At 41.7% G+C, this 24902-nt stretch overlaps 2 protein-coding genes across 4 annotated transcripts in view; one reads left to right on the forward strand and one right to left on the reverse strand.

The window, feature by feature from the left end:
• Window positions 1-868: 868 nt before the first annotated feature.
• Window positions 869-19030, reverse strand: PAICS (phosphoribosylaminoimidazole carboxylase and phosphoribosylaminoimidazolesuccinocarboxamide synthase). Of its 2 annotated transcripts, XM_077815595.1 has the most exons (10): window positions 18956-19030; window positions 18556-18604; window positions 16909-17106; window positions 10634-10812; window positions 7360-7539; window positions 7153-7266; window positions 5212-5295; window positions 4933-5113; window positions 3015-3173; window positions 869-1977 (listed from the first exon to the last, which is right to left on the reverse strand). In XM_077815595.1, the coding sequence occupies exons 2-10, from the start codon at window positions 18572-18574 to the stop codon at window positions 1811-1813; spliced, it is 1281 nt and encodes a 426-aa protein (XP_077671721.1). In that variant the 5' UTR covers window positions 18575-18604; window positions 18956-19030; the 3' UTR covers window positions 869-1810. The 2 variants fall into 2 exon arrangements, with proteins under 2 accessions (XP_077671721.1, XP_077671722.1); XM_077815596.1 differs by lacking the exons at window positions 18556-18604; window positions 18956-19030 and adding an exon at window positions 18292-18430.
• A 159-nt stretch (window positions 19031-19189) lies between these two features.
• PPAT (phosphoribosyl pyrophosphate amidotransferase) overlaps window positions 19190-24902 on the forward strand; it is a 71293-nt gene continuing 65580 nt past the window's right edge. Inside the window, exon 1 of one of the 2 annotated variants that reach the window (XM_077815593.1) lies at window positions 19190-19488. In XM_077815593.1, the coding sequence (XP_077671719.1) occupies window positions 19361-19488 (128 nt within the window). In that variant the 5' untranslated portion in view covers window positions 19190-19360. The remainder of the gene's footprint in view (window positions 19489-24902) is intronic. The other variant, XM_077815594.1, reaches the window with a different exon arrangement.

Here is a 24902-nt window from a genome sequence, read left to right on the forward strand (position 1 = left end):
ACTGCTTTCTAAAAAATCGACTTCTATAAATTTGACCTAAGTTCTTAGTATAGATATACCTGTAGGAGTGCCTGTGTTTTAGCAACACTAGCAGTACTCTGCCAAGTTCATGTACCAGACAGCGAACTGGTAAGCATCTGCTTTAATACATGGCCTGATTCCCAGCCTTTGGTTCAGGCCTCAGGTCTTGTACTGTGCCACATGGTCCATGTTCTCTATTACAGTATCTTAATGGATGACCACCATCACAAGAAGCCTCTGTAATGCCAAACACGTTTCCTGTTACAATAGTTATGTAGCATAAACCTCTTCCTAAACTTTCAGGAATCAGAGGTTCAAATCCCAGCAGGATGAACTGAGTTCTTCATTCCTTCCATGGTACATAAAATAAGTAGCATAAAGGTCATTGTGTGTGGGCCTTTGAGGTAACCAAGACTATAGGGTCCATCTATCAATGTGACTATGAAAGCACCCCCAGGACAGCCTATAGGCATAGGGGCTTGTTCCTGTATCTCTAGTGAAACCTCCTCTCCCCTTCCAAAGTAATAATGTGCTGCATGTTAGTAGTGCTGCATGCATGTAGTTATAAAGCACTATGTCAAGCAAGTTATTTAGCACAGCCATTTTAATTTAGTATCAGCCATGGCATGTAAATTAAAAAAAAAAATCTATATAGCGTGAGTATACCTACTGGAGAAACCTCTGCATAAAGCAAATTGGAATTTAACAGTTTATTTGTTATTTTAAAAGCATAGGCTATCACATAAGTTGGGAAATTGCATGTTTGTTAAAATCAGTACTGTAATAAAGTTGACCTAATTAAGAACAAGAGTTTCATGGAGGTAAAAGTCATGCTTAGATCTCATCAGTATTTCACTTAACTGTTTATTTCCACCTTCAATTATTTAATGAGAGAGTTTCCTTAGCAACCAACTTCTTCTCCCACTATAAAAATAAGGGAAGAAAGACGCGCACACACCAAAATTTTCTAAAAATGAAGTCTGCTATGAGATTATCAGAGGCTCTTTAAAGCAGAACGAGTGAAATGGAAAGAATTCATTGTACTCTAACAGAGGACAAAAGGCTTACAAGTCAGTTTTGAACTCATGATTACTACTCTGAGTTAATCTTGTCTGCTGCTGTATAAGGAGCATTTGCGAATACAGACTAACACGGCTGTTACTCTGAAACCTGTTAACATGAGGACATTGCTTCAGGAAATACTGAATAAGCTAATATCCTATCTTGTGATATGGCTGGCTTTCTTCTATATACTTTTACAACCTCTAATAGGATGGCTGGATGTCCAAGTCCATTCCAGAACTGTCTTCCAGTTAGGATTGCAATCTACGGCTGTGTTATTGCTTAGGGAACACATTTTCATAACTGCAAACAGAACAGCATAAACATTTTCTGTTTTGGATTGGCAGTCCATTCAGTGGAGTTAGTAAATCCAAGCTTTATCAATAACATTCTGTAGTAATACTGCTAGGGACAAGTGATAAATCCAAGTGCAAATTACACTAAACCTGCATTTTGATATTGTGTAGTCTGTAGTTAAAGCAGTATACAAGGACTAAAGCAGAATACAATTCTGAGCAAGTCAAACAACTATCCTGTATGCTTCCATTTATTAAAAAAAACAAGACCAATTGTAGAGGCTATCATCTACCATACAAGATGTATCCTCTTACACAACAAAGGGTTTAAGATTTCCAAGTGATCTACATGAAGATCCTAGCGTGAAGACAATTTTGCATATGGCACTATTTTTTATATAGTTTGCATTACTTTCCTTTTAACAAGTTATTTATAAGGTGCATTCTCTAAGTTTTTTATCAGCCTGCTTCAAGGAGATCCACGTATTCAACATGCTTGAGCGCAGCTTGGCCCACACCAAGTGGTTATTTAATCCAAAAATCTCAGCAGCAAACTGCGCAGCTCCTTCAGGTGAGAGTATAGTAGGACAGCCGAGACCTGTTGTAGAAGAAGAAAAAAATCGAATCTGTTATCAAAACAGGATTTACAATGATCCCAAAAATTACTAACAAGTAATTTTTCAGGCCCTGATGGTTACTGCAGGATTTTTTATTTTACTTTGTCCAGTCTAATTTAAAAAAGGTAAAGCATAAGCAACCTCAATAACCCTAAAGATCCTTGCCTTATTCCTTCATTCCCAAACAAGACAAGATGGCCAGTTTTCAACTGACACAGTTTCAACATGCCCCAAACCTCTCTGCATATTTGAAGAAAGTGGAATTCCCTTGCCTTTGATGATTTAAAAAAAAAAAAAAAATCCGCCCCATATGTATAGTTTAGCCTAGTGGTTCTCAGACCAACCCCCCATATAAGAACCTTGCGACCCCCCAGTTTGAGAACCCCTTAGCCTCTCTCATTCAATGTTGCTATAACTACTGACAACAATGATTGAGTCAGCATATACCTTGAAATCTGAACAGACTATTGAATGTATACAGAGGACTGTTCAGTGTCTAAGAAAATGCGGTTTTTAATTTCAAGCTACGTGCACCTTTAGGACTGATGCAGTTTCACAGCCAAGTAATTCTTTCAACATTAAAGCATCATAGAAAGGCTCTTTCAGTTTTATATGATCAGTTGCTAGGTTAACAAACATACTAAAGCAGTTTCATGAAGGTAAAACATAAAATTAAGTCTCAAGCTGAGTTTTTTTTTTTTTAAAGATGTCATATGAATTCCAGTACCTATTTTAAATGTCAGTTATTTGAGTAAGACTATAATGAAAGTTAAGTTTACCCCTCCTTCATTTTCTACGGCTCCACCTCCATCTGTACCAGGAAACTGAAATGTTACTGTCAAAAGGATTTACCCCTCCAAACCCTCTTCAGTAGTGGCTGAACTGACAATATAAATGGGTCAAAGGCATTTTCAGCACTGCTGAATTTGGCAGATGTGTCCAGTATTAAAAAAAATGGGGGGCTAATTACTACAAGAATGTAACTACATATGCCATAGGTCAACATAACGCTTCTTACCACTGGGCAGTCTAAGAGAAGACCAGACATCCTGAGCACCCCAATCGGCTGAGAGAGGAGGACAGCTGACAACTGGATATGACGTGTTACCAGACAGCACTGGTCCCAAGCCATTGCTTCTGCCAGCTACCGCCACAAACACAGTAGGGATTCCATCACCTAACACACACACACACGAGCATTAGCAAGTAAATATCAAAAACCGGTGCGGGGGAGGGGAGGAGAGAGAGAGAGAGATTTATACATTTTTCCTTTCCCACACCTGCTTTCATGGAAAGGCTCTGTGTCTAAATACCTCCCCCCTGCAAACACACACACCTTTTTTTGAAATTCTTTTTACGAATCAGTTAAGTTTTAGTGTTGCTCAGATTTCTCTTTTTTGGAATACAATGTTGTAATTCCCTTTAGTAATATTCAGTAACTATCAATCACTGCTCTTGTTACACCATCTACAGAAGCAGCATATGAGAGGCAACTCATACATCGAACTCCTTTCTCAAACAGGGGAAGAAAACTTTGAAGATTCATGATAATGGTGCGTACTGGCCATTTCTTAATGGAAACTGTTGAATCACTGGATTTTTTGTTAATTAAAAAGTTTGGCCTGTTGCAACAAAATTTGTAAATATTAGTTCTGCAAAGTTCAATATCAGGGCTTCTAAATAACATCTGGAAAATCTGTGCTTGCCCACACTGTGTCCCCAACTCCCATATCTACATGCACAGAGTGTACAATGGTGCATGGAAGTACCTACATGTCCATGCAAGCACAGGTCTGCAGGAGCAACAAGTGAAATTACTCCTTATGTTCAGTCAAGGCACATGGTTTTTTAATAAAATCTAAGGGTTTTTTGGTACAGAGTACTAGTGTCCACCCCATTATTCATTGTTTTCTATTCTGTGGGCATCACAAGATATGGTTTTCCACCCAGCTGCAGTGTGCAAAGGGCAGCCAGTGGTGTGGTCCAAAAAAGATGACATTAGATGAAGGAGAGACTTAAGTTTTAGCAGCTGGCATTTTTTCTCCAGAATAAGAAGTGGCAATGTGTGTGTACATAGCAGGACATTGGAGTAATCCAAGATGTTGAGATGATCAGGGCCTGAGAAAGAATTTTAGCTGTTGGGATAGAGAGGAAGGCAAGATTTTTGGGGAGAAAGAAGCCGTTAGACTTAGACAGGTCTGGATGCGGGAGAAGGAGCAGCTGACGATGAAACAGGTGATGATACAGAGTACCATTTATAAAGTTTGCAGACAATACCAAACTGGAAGGGGTTGCAAGTGCTTTGGAAGACAGGATTAGCATTCAATGACAATCCTTGACAGATTGGAGAAATAAACAGGATGAAGTTCAATAAGGACAAATGCAAAGTACTATACTTAGAAAGGAATAATCACAAATACAAAATGGGAAATAACTGCCTAGGAAGGAGTCCTGCAGAAAAGGATCTCAGTGTTACAGTGGATCACAAATGAAATGAGTCAAGTATGTAAATTTGCTGCAAAAAACACCCCTCCCCCAATTCTGTGATGTATTGGCAGAAGTGTTTTAAGCAAGACAAAAAGTATTAATTCTTCAACTCTACTCAGCACTGACATGGCCTCAACTGTAACACTGTGTCCAGTTCTCAGTAGCACAAATTGGAGGAAGTCTAGGGGAGAGCAACAAAAACGATTAAAGGTCTAGTAAACATGACCTATAAGGAAAGATTGAAAAGAAAAAAAAACAAAAACAAACCTGGGTTTGTTTAGTTTGGAGGAGAGAAGACTGAAGGGAGACACGATAAGTCTTCACGTACGTAGAAGGTGGTTATAAAGAAGAGGGCGATAAATTTCATGCAGTTTGTGGCAAAGTTCTCAGGAATCTGAAGAACTCTAGTTATTGGCTCTAAACTTAATACATGACTAGTCAGGGTTTACCTTCATACTCTGCCTTGATCCTCAGAGTTTCATCTGGCCCTTTGTGAGCAGATGTCACTCGTAGCTCACAAGGAATTCCAAAGTTTGCACATGCCTTTTTAATTTTTTCACAGTGGCCAAGATCAGAAGATGATCCCATCAACACCACAACTCTACCATGGCTCTTTGTTTTCAGCAGCAACTGGAGTGGAAAGAAAGAAAAATGAACCACAGAACTTGAACAGAGTACACAAGATTGTCAATTTCTACACAGACTACAGTTAATATTAACAGGGGTACCTCCACTCTTTCTGCAACCCATTCAAAGTTTCTTTTAACCATCTGAAGCGCTTCAGGAGTTACTTCTTTTAGATCACGGTAAGACTGAAATACACAGATAGCAAGTTATTCCTGATGTTCTATTTGGAAGTGTGATGGTCAATCATTTTGCTCTTAAATATTCAACCAGGTGCAACCATTCTACTACCAGAGGCTAGAGAAATTTATGCCATCTTTCAAACACCTGTTTCTTGAAATATATATATTCTACAATAGATTCTTCCCCATGAATTGAGGCCAACATGACATCAAGAGAATCCCAACATCTCAAATTTTGAGCCATTAGCTCCAGCAAGCACTATTGTCCACCACATTATAGTAGAGTCACAGCACCCTCTACTTCAGTCAATTCCTTTCTGAGAGAAAACTCAACTTCAGTGCTTGGTTGCCTCAGCCATGATGTGTTAGCTAGCCCTCTCATGCCCAACTGAAGTCAGCTGGAGGCTTCCTTGCAAATATACACCATGCTGCTTTGGCATGTTAATTTTAATTTGGAAGCAGAGCTTCAATCACAGGACAGCAACTGCAGTAAAGTACAGCCAACACCTAACAAAAAAAAGTAAACGCCAAAGTTATAGTAATGGTGGATTACCACCACACCAGCGATTTGCTCAGAAGCAAATATAGTTGTATATTTGTAGTATAACAGCTAAAATGAGTGAAGAGGAAACACCATAATTTTTCATTTCATTCAGTTTTTAAAGGAAGCAGACCTAATGCTGCTTTCCAGTTTTAATTTGTTAGTAATAGCACTGGAACACTACTGTATCTTGGATTATCATAGACATAAGTTATGGCAGCTTGTGCCTACTCGAGAGAGTCTACAGTATTAGTGGAAGTGACTAAAATCACAGAAGTTCCACGAAAGCAGCATTCAGTGCAGCTAAAATGGTGCCCCACAATGGACTCAGTCTAGGATAAACCACAAATTTTTGTTCCAGGCAACAAACATCTGTGGACTGTCTAGACTTGTGGCTCTTGACCTTTCCAGACTACTGTACCCCTTTCAGAAGTCTGATTTGTCTTGTGTACCCCAGAGTTTCACCTCACTTAAAAACAAAATCAGACAAAAATAGAAAAGTGTTGCAGCACACTATTACTGAAAAAATGCTTACTTTCTCATTTTTTACCATATAATTACAAAATAGATCAATTGGAATATAAATATTGTACTTACATTTCAGTGTATAGTATATAGATCAGTATAGACAGTCATTGTCTGTATGAAATTTTAGTTTGTACTGACTTTGTTAGTGCTTTTTATGTAGCCTGTTGTAAAGGTAGGCAAATATCTAGATGAGCCAATGTACCCCCAGGGGTATGTGTACTCCTGGCAGAGAACCACTGGTCTAGACCAGCAATTACATCAATTTTAGTTATCAGTTAAACTGAGTTAAAATAGGACAAACTTTGGCCTAGACAAATCAAGAGGCTCTGAAAGGAGAAACTTGGGACCCATTGGTGAGCCAATTTTCATCTTCATGGCATGTTTCTGACTTCTAGTACTTCATCAGTGTGTGTCTGTGTTACTCAATTATTTGAATAATTCACACTCAAGGAGTACATTTTATGCAAGAAGTTCTGGAGATCCCTGCAGACTTAACATTATACACAAGGCACTATGATAACACCAGAAAATATTGCAGGAATTCCTATTAACGACACAAGCATCCTTAAGGACTTGATTCTGTTGCCATTAAAATCAATGGAAGTTTTGCCATTGACTTGAACAGGATCAGACCTTAAATGCTTTGTGGCCTACCTTGCATAAGCATAGATGCCAAGGAAAGCAGCTCACAGCAGTTGCTTGAATGCTGTCCACACAGCCCCCCGGCCCCACCAAAATGAGATGTAGTTTTGTTTTTTATCTCTGATTCAGACCCAAAATGGTAATAGTATTACCTGTTTGTCCTTCTGCTGGCTTCGGTCTCCTGACGGCCACAGTCTCCAAGAATCATTATCAATAACATCAGCAAGGACAATCTCTTTTGTAGTTATATTAACACCAAACTCAATCTAGCAAAATTAAACAAGAGCTGTAAAGTAGCATCAAAAACTTATTCCACTACTTGCAGAACCATATCTACAAGACAGATTTTTTTCTTATACCTTCATGTCTACAAGAGTGCAGTTCTGGGGTAACCAAGATTTTTCCAGTATCTCAAAAATTGCCTGTGTAGAGTGGGCCATAATATCCACCTCGGTTTGGCCAATAGTAAGTCCAGCAAAGCAGAACTTGGCTTCCATTAGTTGCTCCTCAGACCATTGTGGATCATTAGCAGCATCATCCTGAAAATGAAGTAAAATAAACTTGCATAGAATAAGATCAGTTAATGACAATTACACCAGACTTGAGTTAGATTAAAAGAAAGCCTAACAAACAGTGAAGAGAACAATCTGAAATCCAGTATCAGACAGGTTTTGTGGCTTTAAATTGATATTTGATAAGTCCTAGCAAGATTTTTTAATCACAACAGTACTGAGAAATCCAAGCTGCAAGACTTTTACTACCTTAAGATAACTTGAAAAAAGCATTACTTACTTGAACATTAAGTCTGGAAGGTGCATCAGAGAAGTGAGTTCAAGACAAAGCTTTAACTATTTTTCAGTCAATAGTCCACAAAACTTCTAATTTGGTAAATGTTTCTAGAAACGCTGTTAAATCCTAAAGGATTAGCTAGTTACACCACTCATACTTTAGCAGACAGCAGTGGAGGGGTGTTGGGGTGTCTATATTTATTTTATCTCCACTGTATGTGGTATAAAAATAATAAACTGCAACACTGTATGCCTTTCAACTCTAATCACCACTTAACCTACAAATCTATTTCCACTGGACTACAGAGAGTTCAGTTTTAACGAATTCCAAGAGGACTTTCGCTGCTAGTATTTAATCAAGTAATGCAAGTTTGACTCTAAATGTTATTCTCAACTTGCTTATTTGGAGGCAGTCAGCACATTACACTAAGACTACTTGATCTGTATTTTTAAATCACTTTTCAAGAGTTCTTTTAATCTTGAATTGGACAGAAGTTGCTGTATGAAAGCAACTGTTGTAAAATCTTCAAGTATAGATTTTGCCAGAGCATGCAGTGAATACAACCTATTTATTATGCAAGATGCATGGTTATCATCTGCTTTCAGAAGGGAACGCCCCTGTATATTGCTGACACCAGGATGATTACTGGCTAGGTCCTTTCATGCTCTCCTCCAATTGGGGGAAAGGTGACAAGAAAAAAAAAGAGAGACTCCCAGTTTCACAAGGATACCACTTCAGAGTTTTAGCCATGTTCTCCCCTCAAAGGGAAGAAGTTAGCAACCTCCTAAAGGAGCCCGCGTGCAAGGAAATAGATCACAGTCCCTTGGGGAAAGTCTTCCCTGCCCATTCGCCATCCAGCCCCAAGGCAGCTACTCTGTTTGGAACCTCTCTGCTACTGAGTACCCCTGAATATCACTGAAGAGTCAGAATAGTTATTAAAGACTGGTCACTCTCCTCTCTGCTCCATTTCTCTCTCACTCTCACCCCCCAACATACCCCTACCAGCTTGCAGAACTCTGTAATGCTCCCTAACCAAACGCAGCTTGCTTTTGTCCCTTTCAGCAGCATAAGAGAAGAAGTCCCAATGTTTCCATGCTATTAAGATTGTTCAAAAATGCTGAATACAAAGACCGTGATCCGCTGAATGCCTGGGGTTACCAGTAAATTTACTCAAATCAGACACTACATATACCAAAAGGACTTCGTCAGCGAAGTACTTCTAGGACAAGGATCAAGCCAACATCAGAAAGATGAAATGCTGATGCTCTGAAATGTGTAGCACTCTCCCAATAATACTTTTTCCCACCCCTTCTGCTTATAGTCCAACCAGAAGGTTTACCCTCCCATTCCCTACCCCCAGAGTGGGACCTCCTCTCTAAACAGGCCAGTCCCTGGAGAGATACATCCTTATCTTGTCACAATGGTAGTGGGGCCGTGACCCCACACCCTTCTATAAGGATGCTGAGGTTTCCTTTAGTTGATGGCTCGCATGATGTGTAGTTAACTGACATGATCTTGTCACATTAAGAACTGAGGCAAAACTCCCTGTATAAAGTCACCATTCCCCAACAGGATTAGCATGGACTGCTGGTACAGCAGAATAAACCCTTCTGAGTTTCCTGCATCACCTCACTTCCGCTATGCTCCCAAACTCTGCCAACACAAGAATGAAAATCATGCATGAACTCCCTTTGTTACTTTATCATGTTACATTTGTTTAGTGGCAGCTTAAGTGATCTAAGGAAGGACAAGAGAAAAAGTCCATAACATCGACCACATTTTAACAGATTATCTCGTGAACCACCTCCTCTCTCACTCACTATTATGCATGCTGTCTTCCCATTTGTGATCACAAAAGTCTCCTTCCCTCCTCATTTACCTCACACCCATTTCAATTACAGCAATAGTTTACAACGAAGAGTAACAAACAGAGAGTGCTTAATGCATTTTTAGCTGTTCTGTAATGAGATTTAAATGCTGGAAATGAGTCTGCACTATGTGACCAGCCAGCTTTCTGATCTAGTTTGAGAATCTCTGATCTAAGAGAATATTCAAGAAAGACATTTTAGAAATGTTTGCAAAATACAGTATCAATACTAGTTTTTAAAAATCCATCAATAAGTAGTTTCATTTCAGTTTAAAGGGACATCTGTCATCCTAAAAAATACACTTGTCTGAAAGTGTTATATTTATAGCTGCTATAATTATATTTCTTTTCACCCTTTGTTTGCCAGTCAGTTTCATTATTTTTTCAGTAGGATCAATTAGCCAGTTTCATATTTGTATGGATCTTGCATGCAGTAATAAGGGTAGCAAACACACAAACAGAAGTGCAAAAACCACAAAAATTGACAGAAGTCAGTTTCAGGCACTAACCCTGCTCCTGTGTTCAGCTTATTTTGTAAAATAATGGGCATCAGGTTTAAAACAAATAAAAGGAAGTTCTTCTTCACACAGCGCACAGTCAACCTGTGGAACTCCTTGCCTGAGGGAGTTGTGAAGGCTAGGACTATAACAGGGTTTAAAAGAGAACTGGATAAATTCATGGAGGTTAAGTCCATTAATGGCTATTAGCCAGGATGGGTAAGGAATGGTGTCCCTAGCCTCTGTTTGTCAGAGGGTGGAGATGGATGGCAGGAGAGAGATCACTTGATCATTACCTGTTAGGTACACTCCCTCTGGGGCACCTGGCATTGGCCACTGTCAGCAGACAGGATAGTGGGCTCGATGGACTTTTGGTCTGACCCAGTATGGCCATTCTTATGTAAAAATGATGCTACTTCAGATGGACGGTTACCTTTAACAAATTGCCTTCTTTTGTTTAATAGTTACAGTTTTACTTACCTTGTAAAACATCTCAATTTTGGGTGGGTAAAACTTATATCCTTCCTTGACACCAGGGTTTCTTTTCAGGAAAGAACCAGTAGCAATTCTTCTGCACACCCATTCAATTGGAATCATTTCACATTGAGCTGCTATGAATGCGGTGTCGCTATGTTTTCTGACAAAAGCAGTTTTGATTCCTAAATGTAAAAAGAAAACTCAGTTTACTCTGTGCATTTCTATGAGTGAAATGAAAACTGCGACCAGCTTGGCGTATAGTTGATCAAACAGAAAATTATTTCATCAGAAGATCCCTTTTCTCAAAGACCTTAATGTGTTGTTCTGTAGCTACAATACACCTAAGATGATTACTTCCCAAGTGAGAGGCCTTAAATAATTAGGACAAACACAAAATGGTCTCAGTCCAGAAAGCACTCACTTCCCCAATTCCATCCAACAAAATACACAGTACATTATAGAGAGCCTTAGAAACCAGTCTGTAGTGCGTTTTCAGAACTTGTTTAAAATCACTTTGCAATAGAACACTTTTTCCTGATCATGCTATAGATCAGTGGTGGTCAATCTTTTTTCATTTGCGGATCCCTAAAAAATTTCAAATGGAGTTGTGGACCTTTTTGGAAATTTTAGATAAAGTCTGCAGACCCCCAGGTTCAAAACCACTGCTATAGATAACCTAAGTCAATGCTCCTAATGGATGCCTTCCCATTTTCATCTTTGTGCTAGTTTATGTCCTTATGTTCGAGTCACAGTGGGCAGATGTCATGAACGGCAGGGCTGTCCCTACCAATTACGGTGCCCTACGCAGCCTGAGCACCTGCTCCCCCCAACGGAGGGTCTGGGCTGTGCTCAAGGCCTGCAGGGCTGGGGAGGCAGAAGCTGTGGGGGGCCCCCACAGCAGCCCGGGGGATTAGCAGGGGGCCTGGTTCCAGCAGCAGGAAGTGGAATGACCCAGTCCGCTCCTCCTGCCCAGCTGAGTTGCTTGGGTGGGGTGGGGGAAGGGACCGCCCCCCATACTCCAGTTTTGGGCCCCACACTACAAGAAGGATGTGGATAAATTGGAGAGAGTCCAGCGAAGGGCAACAAAAATGATTAGGGGTCTGGAACACATGACTTATGAGGAGAGGCTGAGGGAACTGGGATTGTTTAGTCTGCAGAAGAGAAGAATGAGGGGGGATTTGATAGCTGCTTTCAACTACCTGAGAGGTGGTTCCAGAGAGGATGGTTCTAGATTATTCTCAGTGGTAGAAGAGGACAGGACAAGGACTAATGGTTTCAAGTTGCAGTGGGGGAGGTTTAGGTTGGATATTAGGAAAAACGTTTTCACTAGGAGGGTGGTGAAACACTGCAATGCATTACCTAGGAAAGTGGTAGAATCTCCTTCCTTAGAAGTTTTTAAGGTCAGGCTTGACAAAGCCCTGGCTGGGATGATTTAATTGGGGATTGGTCCTGCTTTGAGCAGGGGGTTGGACTAGATGACCTCCTGAGGTCCCTTCCAACCCTGATATTCTATGATTCTATGATACTGACCGGTAGCAGGAAGTGGAGCGACCTGGCCCCAGCCATGTCGCTTGGGAGGGGGAAGGACCGCCGCCCACACTCACCGGCAACGGGAAGCAGAGCGAAATGACTGGGAGCTGGCAGAGTGGAGCGGGCTGGGGCTGGATTGCTCCGCTTCCTGCTGCTGCTGATGAGCGTGGGGTCAGGCCGGAGGCTGGTGCAGGCCCCCTGCTAATCCTCCGGGCTGCGTCTATCGCTGGGGGAAGAGATGGAATGGGGGTGGGCCAGGGGTGGAGACTAAGAGGCAGAGCAGAGGGAGCTGTTCTGGGCCCCACGCCCCCTTAGGGATGGCCCTGCCCCTTGTAGTGGGTGCAGCGGCAGCCGGGTGATAGGGCTGGCTGCTGGTGCTGCCGCGTATGCAGCACGCAGATGACTAGGGCGCCATGAAATTTGGGGCAATTTTGATTATGATGTGGCCCTCCTCTCCTACTCCAGTTCCAAAACCTCCACCCGTTTTAGCTATGCCAAGCCAACTGTAAGGTCCCTGATTTAGGATCTGCCAAAGGCAAAGTAGCCAGTATCTGGTAAATCCAGAGTGGATATGTTCCATTCCAATTCTGAACAATTCCAAACTTTTTTGTTGCTCTGAATTGTGCTGTATGTGGTGATTTTTGGTCCTATTTGACAGTAAGCCTTCACTCACAAAGCAAAGTTAAAGTCCAGTCAACAATCTTTTACGGTGTTATTGTACTTCACAATACTTTAAATGAAGCAATTTTAGGACTACAGGACTGATTTCTAGAATAACTAGATTAATGTAACCTTGTCAATCTTTCTTGCACTTAAAGGTGGGTGTGCTGTTTAATATTTTCAGGATTACAGATTGACTGCCTCTGCTGACAACGAATTAAAAAACATTCAATAAAGAGTTTGAAGACAGTTAATAGGTAACAAATCAAGTGTAGCTGTGTTAATTGATTTTAAGTCAGGAGATAACACGTAGGGCCAAAAGAGGATGCTCTCCTTTGTGGTCAAACAAGATGTTTAAGATTCAGTGTCTACACTGGTGTCCATTTTGGTTTAAACGCATCATCTGATGCAGTGCAATCAAACTGTAAATTGAAATTAAAAGGGACTTGATGGGCAGAATAACCACAATGTCCATCTCGGCTGCTTCTGTTGCCCTTCTCTTTTTCCTGAATGTGTATTTTAGAGCTGCTATTCTTAGCTCACAAGAACTGCAAGTCAAATTTTGTTTCTATCAGAAGAGTGGAAGAAATTAACAGATGTCTCCTCTTATACACACAGCTTTTGTATCATCTGTGGACTCTGAAAGAAACTCTAGTTCAGAAGAGTTATGTGAAGTAAATAAATTACGCGCCCCCCCTCCCCCCCGCCCAAAGCATTAACATGACCTGTCAATTGTGGTAGTTAGATTGATCAACTGGTGACCGAGAAACCAAGGATACTTTTGCTTAGACTTCTAGTGCATATCCAGGTCAGTTTAGTAAGGGGATGTTTTCTAATTCCTAATGAACGAAGCAGTCACTGTGGTTTTTTTTTTTTTTGGTAATGATTAAAGTAGTGATCTTGCAAACACTACCAGACATAGCGTTTTGTACCCTTTATAGCCCAGTTTACTTTAGGTAAAAGCGTCTGAAACACGTAAGTGACCTATGACCCTAAGTCACTTAGGGCTGTCAAGCTATTTAAAAAACCAGATTACGTGATTAAAAAAATGGAGCATACAATTAACTGTGCTGTTAAATAACAGAATACCATTTATTTAAATATTTTGGATGTTTTCTACATTTTCAAATATATTGATTTCAATTACAACACGGAATACAAAGAGTACAGTTTTCACTTTATATTTTTGATTACAAATATTTACACTGTAAGAAACAAAACAGTATTTTTCAATTCACCTAATGCAAGTACTATAGTGCAATCTCTATCATGAAAGTTGAACTTACAAATGTAAACTTATGTACAATGACTGCATTCAAAAAACAAGGTAAATCTTTAGCACCTACAAGTTCATTCAGTCCTACTTCTTGTTCAGCCAATCGCTTAAACAAGTTTGTTTACATTTGCAGGAGATAATGCTGCCAGCTTCTTGTTTACAATGTCACCTGAAAGTGACAACAGAGGTTCACATGGCACTGTTGTAGCAGGCGTTGCAAGATATTTACGTGCTAGATGCGCTAAAGATTCACATGTCCCTTCATTCTTCAACCACTATTCCAAAGGACTTGCATCCATGCTTATGATGGGTTCTGCTCGATAACCATCCAAAACAGAGCAACCGGGCACATGTTCATTTTTAATCATCCGAGTCAGATGCCACCAACAGAAGGTTGATTTTTTTTTTTTTATTTTGGTGTTGGTTCAGGTCCTGTAGTTTCTATATTGGAGTGTTGCTCTTTTAAGACTTCTGAAAACATGCTCCACATGTCGTCCCTCTCAGATTTTGGAAGACACTTCAGATTCTTAAACCTTGGGTTGAGTACTGTAGCTATCTTTAGAAATCTCACATTGGTACCTTCTTTGCATTTTGTCAAATCTGCAGTGAAAGTGTTCTTAAAAACTAACAACATGTGCTGGGTCATCATCCAAGACTGCTATAACATGAAATATATAACAGGCAGGGGGTAAAATAGAGAAGCAGACATACTATTTTCCCCAGAGTTCAGTCACAAATTATTTAATACATTATTGTTTTTAGCAAATGTCATCACTATGGAAGCATGTCCTCTGGAATGGTGGCCAAAGCATGAAGGGGCATATCAATATTTAGCCTATCTAGCATGTAAATACCTTGCACTGCTAGCCACAAAAGTCCCAGGTGACATTGTAAACAAGAAACAGGCAGTATTATCTCCTGCAAATGTAAACAAACTTGTTTTTCTTAGTGATTGGCTGAACAAGAAGTAGGACTGAGTGGACTTGTAGGCTCTAAAGATTTACATTGTTTTGTTTGAGTGTAGTTATCTAACAACAACAAAAATCTACATTTGTAAGTTGCACTTTCATGATAAAGAGACTGCACTACAGTACGTGTATGAGGAGAATTGAAAAATACTATTTCTTTTATCATTTTTACAGTGCAAATATTTATAACAAAAATACAAAGTGAGCACTGTACATTTTGTATTCTGTGTTACAATTGAAATCAATATTTGAAAATGTAGAAAACATCTACAAATATTTAATAAATTTCACTTGATATTCAATTGTTTAACACTGTGATTAAAACGCCGAGTAATTTTTTTGAGTTAATTGTGTGAGTTAACTGCGATTAATCAACAATCCTAGCCCTTTTGAAAACATTACCCTCTATTTTTATTCAACAGGATTACTCAGTGTTGTAACTGCAAGACAAGACTTTTTTTTTTAAACTAAAAATCTTAAAGAGAAATCCCAGAACCTTTACACTTTCATTAACAGTTAAAACAGAATAAAGAGCTATGCTCTCACCCAAAGTATTTCCACATGAGAGAGATTAATGAGGATCGATGTTTAGTTTTCTTTTTAAAAATCTGCAAACACAATTATGAAAGATCTTATAATATTCAAACTTGAGTTAAAACTGCATAATCAGTACCTTGTTAAGTGCTGAGCAACTAAAATCAAGTTATTTGTGTTACAGTAGTGCTTCAGAGCCCTGATCAAGAAAGCATGGGTTTATTTTTAATGTATGGTATATGCTTGTCAGAAAGACATTTGAGAAAAGTGCACCTAAGCCCTCTGAAGGAAATTATGAATTATTTTTTATAAGTCTAGACTTATTAGTGTATTAATTATTTTTTATAAGTCTAATACACTTCAAAGTAAATTTGAAGAACTTTCTCAAAAAGATTTACTTGACAGTAATTATTTGAAGGAAAGGCAGAGCATTCAAATCATTTACCTTCTGTAAAACAAGCAAGGATTAATACCGTTTTTACAGATTAGGTACCAACTCGTTAAGTGACCTAAATTGTACAGGATGAAGTTCTGGCCCTACTCAAGTTCATGGAAGTTCTGCTGTTGATTTTGAAGGGGCGAGGATCTCATCAATAGTCTTCTACAGCATGAAAAGGAAAGCCATTTTTGAAGCCTCAAAAATAATCTTAAGATTTTCAATTCATCTCAGTATCCACCATGTGCTACATCATAAATTCTGCAAAATCAAATAGCTTCTTCACAGCTACCTGTAAAGTATTTGGCACACTTTTTATGCCACAAACAGTCTTTGAAAGTGATATGGCAGACACTGAGAAAACAAGCACATTTAATGAAGTTTATCCATCTTCATTTTTATTATGGTTTAACTCTAGTAAAGCTAGGTAAAGTTTTGTTTTTAAATGCAGTCTTTGGTACGGTCACTGACCAGCAGTAGTAATTTCCAGACAAATGTGTGGAAAAAGAGCTTAATGCCAAACTCTCACTATCTGCTTCTAACCTGGGAGTTGAAAAGGAGCATGAGGTGGTTGGTGAGGAGGGAAGAGAATGGTGTCCAGGAAGACAGCAATAATGCATATGGAAGCTTTTTGGGGCTGGGGGAGGACTTCAAATATGATAAATTAAATTTTAATTTAGTAACCAAAATCAATAATCTTAGATTATTCTCTGGGACACTGATATAAGGACATTTACTGAAGTCAGTCAGTTACAAAACCTAGGGTGAATCAACATTAACATTTACACCTTCTCAGACAGTCATATCACTCCATAAGACTCACCATATATATAACAGAACACAAATGCATCTATTTTACCTTTGAAATACTTACCAGATTCATGTAGCAGCTGAAACACACAGCTAGTTGTTGCATTGGAAATTGCTGCCTTTCCTTCCATGTGATCCTTCCTAGCTGCATTTCCTGCTGTTATTTGGTCTTTTGATTGCATCATCACACATCCTGCCAGATCTGGCAACTCATAGACTTCTTTTGTTTTACCTTCATTAATTTTTTTACCAAGTTTCAGTTCTAGAGAAATAAAGTTAATTTCTAAAATTAAATTTTTGGAGAAATTATTATTTTTGGCAGATCATACATACAAGTACATTTTGGGAAACAGAGATAGCATACTGCTTCTGGTCTTTAAACTAACTAACTAACTGACAACGCCCCAACATTCAAGTTTTCTTCAATGAGTATAAAGGAACATTTAAAGCCCATCTAGAAAACCGGTAGAAAAGGAAAACTTTAGTTCCAACAGCACAGACAAAAGTCTGTAAAGTCTCATGACTACTGGCCAAATGGTTCCACTGATGCAAAACAATCAGGATTTGTTTCCTTAAACTACGGTAAGGACTTTACGTGTTGGATACATTTCTTTGTACGTATCCTTTTATTCTTTATGTCTATTCTAACAGTAAGAGACGTTTAAACAAGCAAATGTACAGGTGAAAATTGAGAAGTTCTATTCAAGACATAGTGTGACAACAGATGGGTATGGCTGATCAATTCATCTTCGGGAAATGGGAAGAAAAGCATACCTGCCGGGCATCAGGCAGATTTGTACTTGCAAGGGCTCAGCAATGCCTCTTGCTGCTGCTACCTGTGCTACACTGTTATTTATACTTGTGCCAGCTCAATGAGAGCTAGCCAGCGGGCAAGTATGCGCACACAAGCAGGGAAATCACACCCCTAGCTCAAAGGAGTGATTTTAAGCAAGTGCCATTTGAAGGTTATTGGGGGTTATCAGCACCTTAACTGTTCAAACTAAAAAGTTTGAAGTGGTAGGCCATTATGTTCATGCTCTGTTTGCTTTTCACTCATCCTAGAGCGAAACTGGACTTATCTGGATTATAGCCAGCTTCACGTGGTACAGCTCTGAAGGTAGGTCCTTTCCAAACCTAAGGCAGGGCAGCCAGAAGCCTAAAGGCCCCATTTACAGCGAAGGAGAACACGAAAACAGCTCCATTAAAGTTTTGTTTCAACCCCCATGAACTTTGGAGCCAGCCACTTGCCATGGCGGGTCTCGTCCTTCAGGTTTCATTTAACCTGTTCCCCAGTTTGGGTTTAAACAACAAACCACCCTTCCCCCGGCACGGGGTGTGCACTGGGGGCCTAGGCTGCACGCGCGCCTTATTACCCACCAGCCCACGCGGTGCGGCGGCGGGAGCCCGAGCATTTCCCCCCACGGGCCCCGCGCCCCCCGTCACTCACGCAGCCCGCTGCTCCTCTTTGCCGGCGGAGGAAGGCGCCTCTCCGGCACAGCCCCGGGGGCCCAGCAGCGCCTCTCCGCAGAGGGGGCGCAGCAGCAGCGCTAGCCGCCTCCCGCCCTGGGGAAGACCGAGAGGGGAAGCGGGCTTTGCTCCGAGCCCCGCCAGCTTCGGGGGAGGCTGATGCCGAACTCAGCCCCAAGGTCGCCCGAGGCCTCGCGCCGGGCCGGGGAGGGGCGGGGCTGAGGGTGAGGGTGCGGAACGTTACCTGTTGCTACGGGAGCCATCGCGCCGGCGGCGGCCAGGAGAGCAGGCACCTACGAGACACAGAGAGGCCCGATTAGCACGTGGGGCTGGTGGCGGCTCCGCACCCGCGGTCACGCGCACACCAGATGACGCAGCGCGCGCGAGGGGCAAAGGCGGGCAGCGTAAAGGGCGGGGCGTGACTGCCCAGCCCAATAGCCGCAAGGAACCCGCCCCCCGCACTGGCAAACCCACCGACCGCTACCCCCCGTGGCCCCTCCCTATGAGACCTCCCACGCGTCTGCCCCCCTCACTGCGCGCGCCAACATCCCCGCCCTCCCCCTGCTCTCCTTCGCGCCAGTGCAACTGCCCCCCTCCGCCGCTCTCTGGGCACCTGGACCCGCTCCCTCCCCGCTGTCACTCACGAGCTGCGGCGGGCCGGCCGGCCGGGCGGGCTGTGAACGCAGCGGGGAGTCTGGGGAAGCAGCACGTGGGAGGGCGGAGAGCGGAACGTACCAAACGGAGGAGGGGGAGGTGCCCGCGCTGATGAACTGTATGTTTCCAAGAACAGACCCAGCGCCACCTCCTACCCCACCGCGGGGGGGGGGCCCGAGCGCGGCAGGGGGGGTCGTTACAGTCCCCACCCCCGTATGTAAATAAGGGGGCGGGGGCTGCGCCGGGGTCCCGGGCGGGACGACGGTGGCCTGGCCTTGGCTGCCGCGGCGCCGGCGCAGCAGGAGTTGGCCTCGCACGGGAGGTAGCCGGCGGCCGCCCAGACCCGCGCTTCAGGGCCGACGGCAGCACGTGTTTGTGCGGGGTGGCCGGGCGCTATGGAGTTTGAGGAGCTGGGGATCCGGGAGGAGTGCGGCGTGTTCGGCTGCATCGCCTCTGGCTCGTGGCCCGCGGAGCTCGATGTGCCCCATGTGATCACTTTAGGGCTGGTGGGGCTGCAACACAGGTAAGGGGGGGACCTGCAGCATGCCGGGGGGGGCCGCCTGCGGCGCGGCGTAAAGGGAGGGGTGCACGTGGGGAGGTGTGGCAGGTGAGGGCCTGCGCAGGTCGGGGCCACAGGACCAGCACCACAAGTAAGGAAAGGGCGACAGAGCATCTGCGATTATTTGTGTACTCACTGACTGTGCTCCCTGGTAAAGGAGAGGTAGGTTCAGGGGACATCCATCCTAACGCAAAAGCTGCAATTTATCCAGTGGTTCCTCAGCTTTTCTAGCGGCAATAGCCAAAATCGACATATTTTCCCCCTCGCCCCGCGAGTTGCACTCTCTCTAACCCACCATAGAACCAGGGCTCCTCAGAGCTTCCGTTTTGTGATTGCTTTACACTGTTTGCATAGATGTTCTAACCTACGACTGACCTTGGCCTGTTCTAACGCCAGCTCGGAAGCCTGGGGTTTGGAGCAGTTCGTGCTCCTTGATGAGTTAGCACATGCACTCCAGGGCAGAGATGGGTTTCACCTCAAGTCCCTATTTTTCAATCAACTTCAATGAAGACATGAAGCACAGAGTAAACTATTGCTTATTTTAAATTGAGGCTGTGCTGCTTGATCAAGATTGGTTTTGTATAATTTAGATCTCTCTTAATCCATCCGTACCTGTTGCATATTTGTGCTACAGCCATGCAATAAATGCAGTGTACAACATCTAGATACATTTTGGATATTTAACTGAAACCTACTAAAAGAGTTCTCTTCAGGGTATGTGGAACTAGGACTATATACAGATAATAATAACAGCTTTCAGAGTAGCAGCCATGTTAGTCTATATCAGCAAAAAGAAAAGGAGTTCTTGTGGCACCTTAGAGACTAACCAATTTTTTTGAGCAGAAGCTTTCGTGAGCTACAGCTCACTTCATCGGATGCAACCAATAAGTAAATCTGCCACAGATTAAAACCATTTGTATGTCATCAATAGGTCATGTGATTTATCTCTATTTTCTCCAAATGGAAGGTAACTTGCAAACCAAAATTAAAATTTGGCATTAATTGAATTGAATCAAATGTGCTTTATGAAACTCATTTTCTTCTAACTTAAAAGTTTCAGAGTAGCAGCCGTGTTAGTCTGTATTCGCAAAAAAGAAAAGGAGTACTTGTGGCACCTTAGAGACTAATAAATTGGTTTGTCTGTAAGGTGCCACAAGTACTCCTTTTCTTTTAACTTAAAAGTGTGTATTAAAGCCATGTTCTCTATAAAACATTAACAAAAATAAATATATAAAAGCAAAATCTGCAATGGGGGGAATAAAAACTGTTGAGGGGCCAACCAATTAAGGCCCAATCCAAGTCCCATTCAAGTGTATGGGGGAGCCCTTTAGTTGAGTTTAATGAAAGTTGTATCAGTGCTAAAATAAGTTCTTTAGGCTTTATACTGAAATTAACAAGGACATTTAGTAAACCACTAAGGCCCTTGAATTGGCACAGACTTTAAAACACACACACACACTCTCCTCTCCCCCCTGCTGATGGCACCTTAAAGACTAATGGATTTATTTGGGCATAAGCTTCTGTGGATAAAAAAACACTTCTACAGATACATGGAGTGAAAATTACAGATACAAACACAAATATACTAGTACATGAAAAGAAGGGAGTTACCTTACAAAACTCTCTTCTCTTCATGTGCTAGTATATTTATGCTTGTATCTGTAATTTTCACTCCATGCATTGGTAGAAGTGGTGTTTTTTGTTTAACCCACAAAAGCTTATGCTCAAATAAATCCGTTAGACTTTAAGGTGCCACTGGACTCCTTGTTGTTTTTCTGGATACAGACTAACATGGCTACCCTTCTGATAATTGACTTTAAAGGGAACCCTATGCAGTACATCAGAGGGAAGAATTTGGCCCTTGATATTTAGCAACATTTATCTCCAATTTTAAAAGGTAGAAATGACAAAGCTAGCAGTGTACCTGACTGAATCTTTGAGATAATTGATCAACAAGGAGAAAGCAGCTATAGGGAACGTGTTAAAACAGACCGGAGTTCAACTAGCCAAGGGTTATTAGGCATCACATCATATGCTTCAGTACACAAACACTGCACTTTTTAATGTGCAACAAACACAAATAACATATTTTTATGTCCCTTCTTCTGATACAGTGGTACCCAGCAATTAAAACTTTTTGGCATCTGTGATCCCACCACTTAAAATGAATCAGTAGATGCATAATTTTCATAATTCTTGGCTAAAAAGTTTAGGTCACTCAACTAGGAGTTTTATTTCACTGGGTGCTTGATGCTGTTACACCAGCTTAAGTTAAAAAATAACACATTCACTTAAGATTGGTAAAACTCTCCTGAAGACAAGTCCTAAAGCCTAATCAAACTTCCACTGTAGTCAATAGGAATTCAAGTGGGCCCTGTGAGACATACCTATAGTCCCTGACTCCCAGCCGTCTCACATGTGCACTAACTGTGCTGTGGAGGGCATTTAGCATATTTTAACTAACCTTTTCTTAAAAAAAAAAAAAAAAAAAGCCTATTTTTAAACCTCTTATGCATCCTCATGAACTAAAGAGATCCCAGAATTTGTTTTGTGACATTATAAACACCAATGTTGTGGTGAGTACTGCAGAAATGCCTGTCTAAAGCAGTGATTCTCAGCATGACTGTAACACATTTTATAGCCATGTAGACCAGTGGTTCTCAAACTTTTGTACTGGTGACCCCTTCACATAACAAGCCCCCCCCATTAAAAAAACACTTTTTAATATATTTAACACCGTTATAAATGCTGGAGGCAAAGCAGGGTTTGGGGTGGAGGCTGACCGCTCGTGACCCCCACCATGTAATAATCTTGTGATCCCCAGTTTGTGAACCCCTGATGTAGACTGTTTGAAACTTTCAAGCACTTGCTACGCAAGCTTTAATGTGCAGAGGTCTTAAGGATGAGTCTGTTGATTTAGCTTGATTATTTGAGAGCCAAGGAAAAAGGTCATTATAAAACTAGTATTTTGACAGGATGCCTTTAAAAAAACAAAAGTAGTTTTTTGGGGTGGAGGAGAGATATATGGAGTACTTTGAGCTACAAATTAAGTTAAAACGTCATTTGTGTCCTTGACAAGGGCAAATTTGAAAAAAGTCAGTCTTGGAACAATTGTGAGGCCTGTTAATTTTTCCCAAAGAAACTATTCTGGTGGGTATTTTTGACAGTAAAATGTGTCACTGCTATGTACAAAACATCTGAACCCATTTTGCTTGCTTCTGACCAAAAAGGAGAAATGTAGCCCCACTCTGTATGCAGAATTCCCATTTAAATTAGTGGGTGTTCAGCATATGGGATCGCTGGTAAATCAGGCTCTGTGTAGGATTTGTTATGAGAGTCCAAAAGCGGTAGAGACTGAGGGCTTGTCTATGCTACAGACACTATAGCTATGGCACTGCTGCTGTACTGCTATAGTGTAAACACTTGCTACAATGGCAGAAGAGGTTTTTCCATTGCTGTAGATAATCCACCCCTCTCAAGAGGCGGTAGCAAAATTGATGGAAAAATTCTTTGATTGACTTAGTGGTGTCTATACTGGGGTGTAAGTCAGCTGAACTACATATCTCAGAGGGATGGATTTTTCACACCCTCGCCCCCCAAGCCAGTGTATCTAGGTTGATTAGGTGTTGATTAGGCCTCAGACTTCATTGCTATGCTTTTCTTCACCAACATGGCTGCTACTCTAAAACCTATTTTTATTCAACTTTCACAATGTTACCAGTTTGGGGTGAAGAAGTTGTAATCTATTTTACTAACTAATAAGTTTAACAGTATCTTCCCTCTTAGCCACAGATCTCCATATACCTAATTCGATATTGCAGGTTGGATCTCATAAGAGCATAAGAACGGCCATACCGGGTCAGACCTATGGTCCATCTAGCCCAGTATCTGTCTTCTGACAATGCCAGGTGCTCTAGAGAGGGAATGAACAGAGAACATCATAGGCAATGAACAGAATATTGTTGGCTTGTATTTCTGCTCTCAGTGGATAAACTTGATACATTGCCTGTTGTCTTCACACACAGACCCTGTTTTTTGTTTTTGAGAGAGAGAGTTTTAGCCTCTAGTAGCCAGACCACCTTGTATTATGATCCTGTCAGATTTTGCAGTAGAAGCAAGAGTAAGCCAGTTAAACACTTGGATTGGCGGCCTTCAAGGGTTGTGTAGATCCTACAAGAACTGGTGTTAATCATTCAGTATGTGGCTATTTCCCCTCTTAAAGCCATACCTAGTGAGATTTACACTATAGTTCAGATTAAAAGATCCGAAAGCACCTTTTCAAAGAGTAGTGGTATTTATCCTCTTATCCTGACTATGTTCAGTAATTAATTGTATTCTGTCTACATAAATTCCCCATGCTGTTTAAATTAGATAAGATTGTGGGTGTGTTGTGTACCTTAACTTTATTTCTTGGTTTTCAGAGGTTTCAGTTTAGCCACTCTACACATTCTGGAAGGGCACAGGGTACCACTGGGCATCCTTAATTATGTGTAAAGTTTTGGGGAATTTAATTTTCTTGGTTTAAAAAAAAAAAAGAAAATTCTCAGTAACCTAATGTACCACACTGCCCAGCTCTCGCCCTTCACTGCTTCTGGTTGCTTTGCTTGGCAATGATTACTCTGTCACTGAATACACTGGGTGCATGTTAATTCCTTCACTGCCTCCGCATCTTCTTATGTCTCTTTGTCTGTCCAGCACAGCTTGGTTCTCTCTCCTCCCCACAAGAGGCAGGTGTCACCATCAAACTTGCCGGTTTAGAAACTGGGTAGAGGGTGCAGAAACTGTGCAGGGACTAGCATGGAGTCAGTGAGAAATTTTTTTTAGTGGGGACACACATAGACATGGATGTGGAGGTTTTGGGGGGGGACAGATAAAGCCCCCAATATCCCTCACTGTCCAGCTTGGCCCCCACCTTTCCACCTCCTCTTCGATGTACTGTTCCAACACCCTCCCTCATGTTCTCTCTCACTTTTTTGATCTCCCATTTTCTCTAACTGCTCAGAGACACCCCCCCCCCCCATACTGCTCCAGTTATTCTAACAGTCTGTCTGTCCATCACACCCATTGCTCTGACCACCTGCGTATCCCTGCTTTTCTGAGCCCCACACAAATATCCCCCTACGACTCTAAGCTCTCCCACCCCATCAACTTCACCCCTTCTCTGCCACCCATCCGTAGGTCTATGCACTACCGTATAGCTTGCACTGACCTAGAGTTCCAAACTCCAAGGTTAAAAACTTCAGTACTGCTTCCCCAAAGGAGCAGTGGGTGCCATGCACTAATTGAGATAAATGCCAAGTAATTGAGATCAGATGAGGAACAATTAAAGCCACAGTTTGAGACCCACATATGTGGGCAGAAAAAACCCCAGAAGAATG

Source organism: Eretmochelys imbricata, chromosome 4, assembly GCF_965152235.1.
Source record: "Eretmochelys imbricata isolate rEreImb1 chromosome 4, rEreImb1.hap1, whole genome shotgun sequence".
Classification (NCBI taxonomy): domain Eukaryota; kingdom Metazoa; phylum Chordata; order Testudines; family Cheloniidae; genus Eretmochelys; species Eretmochelys imbricata.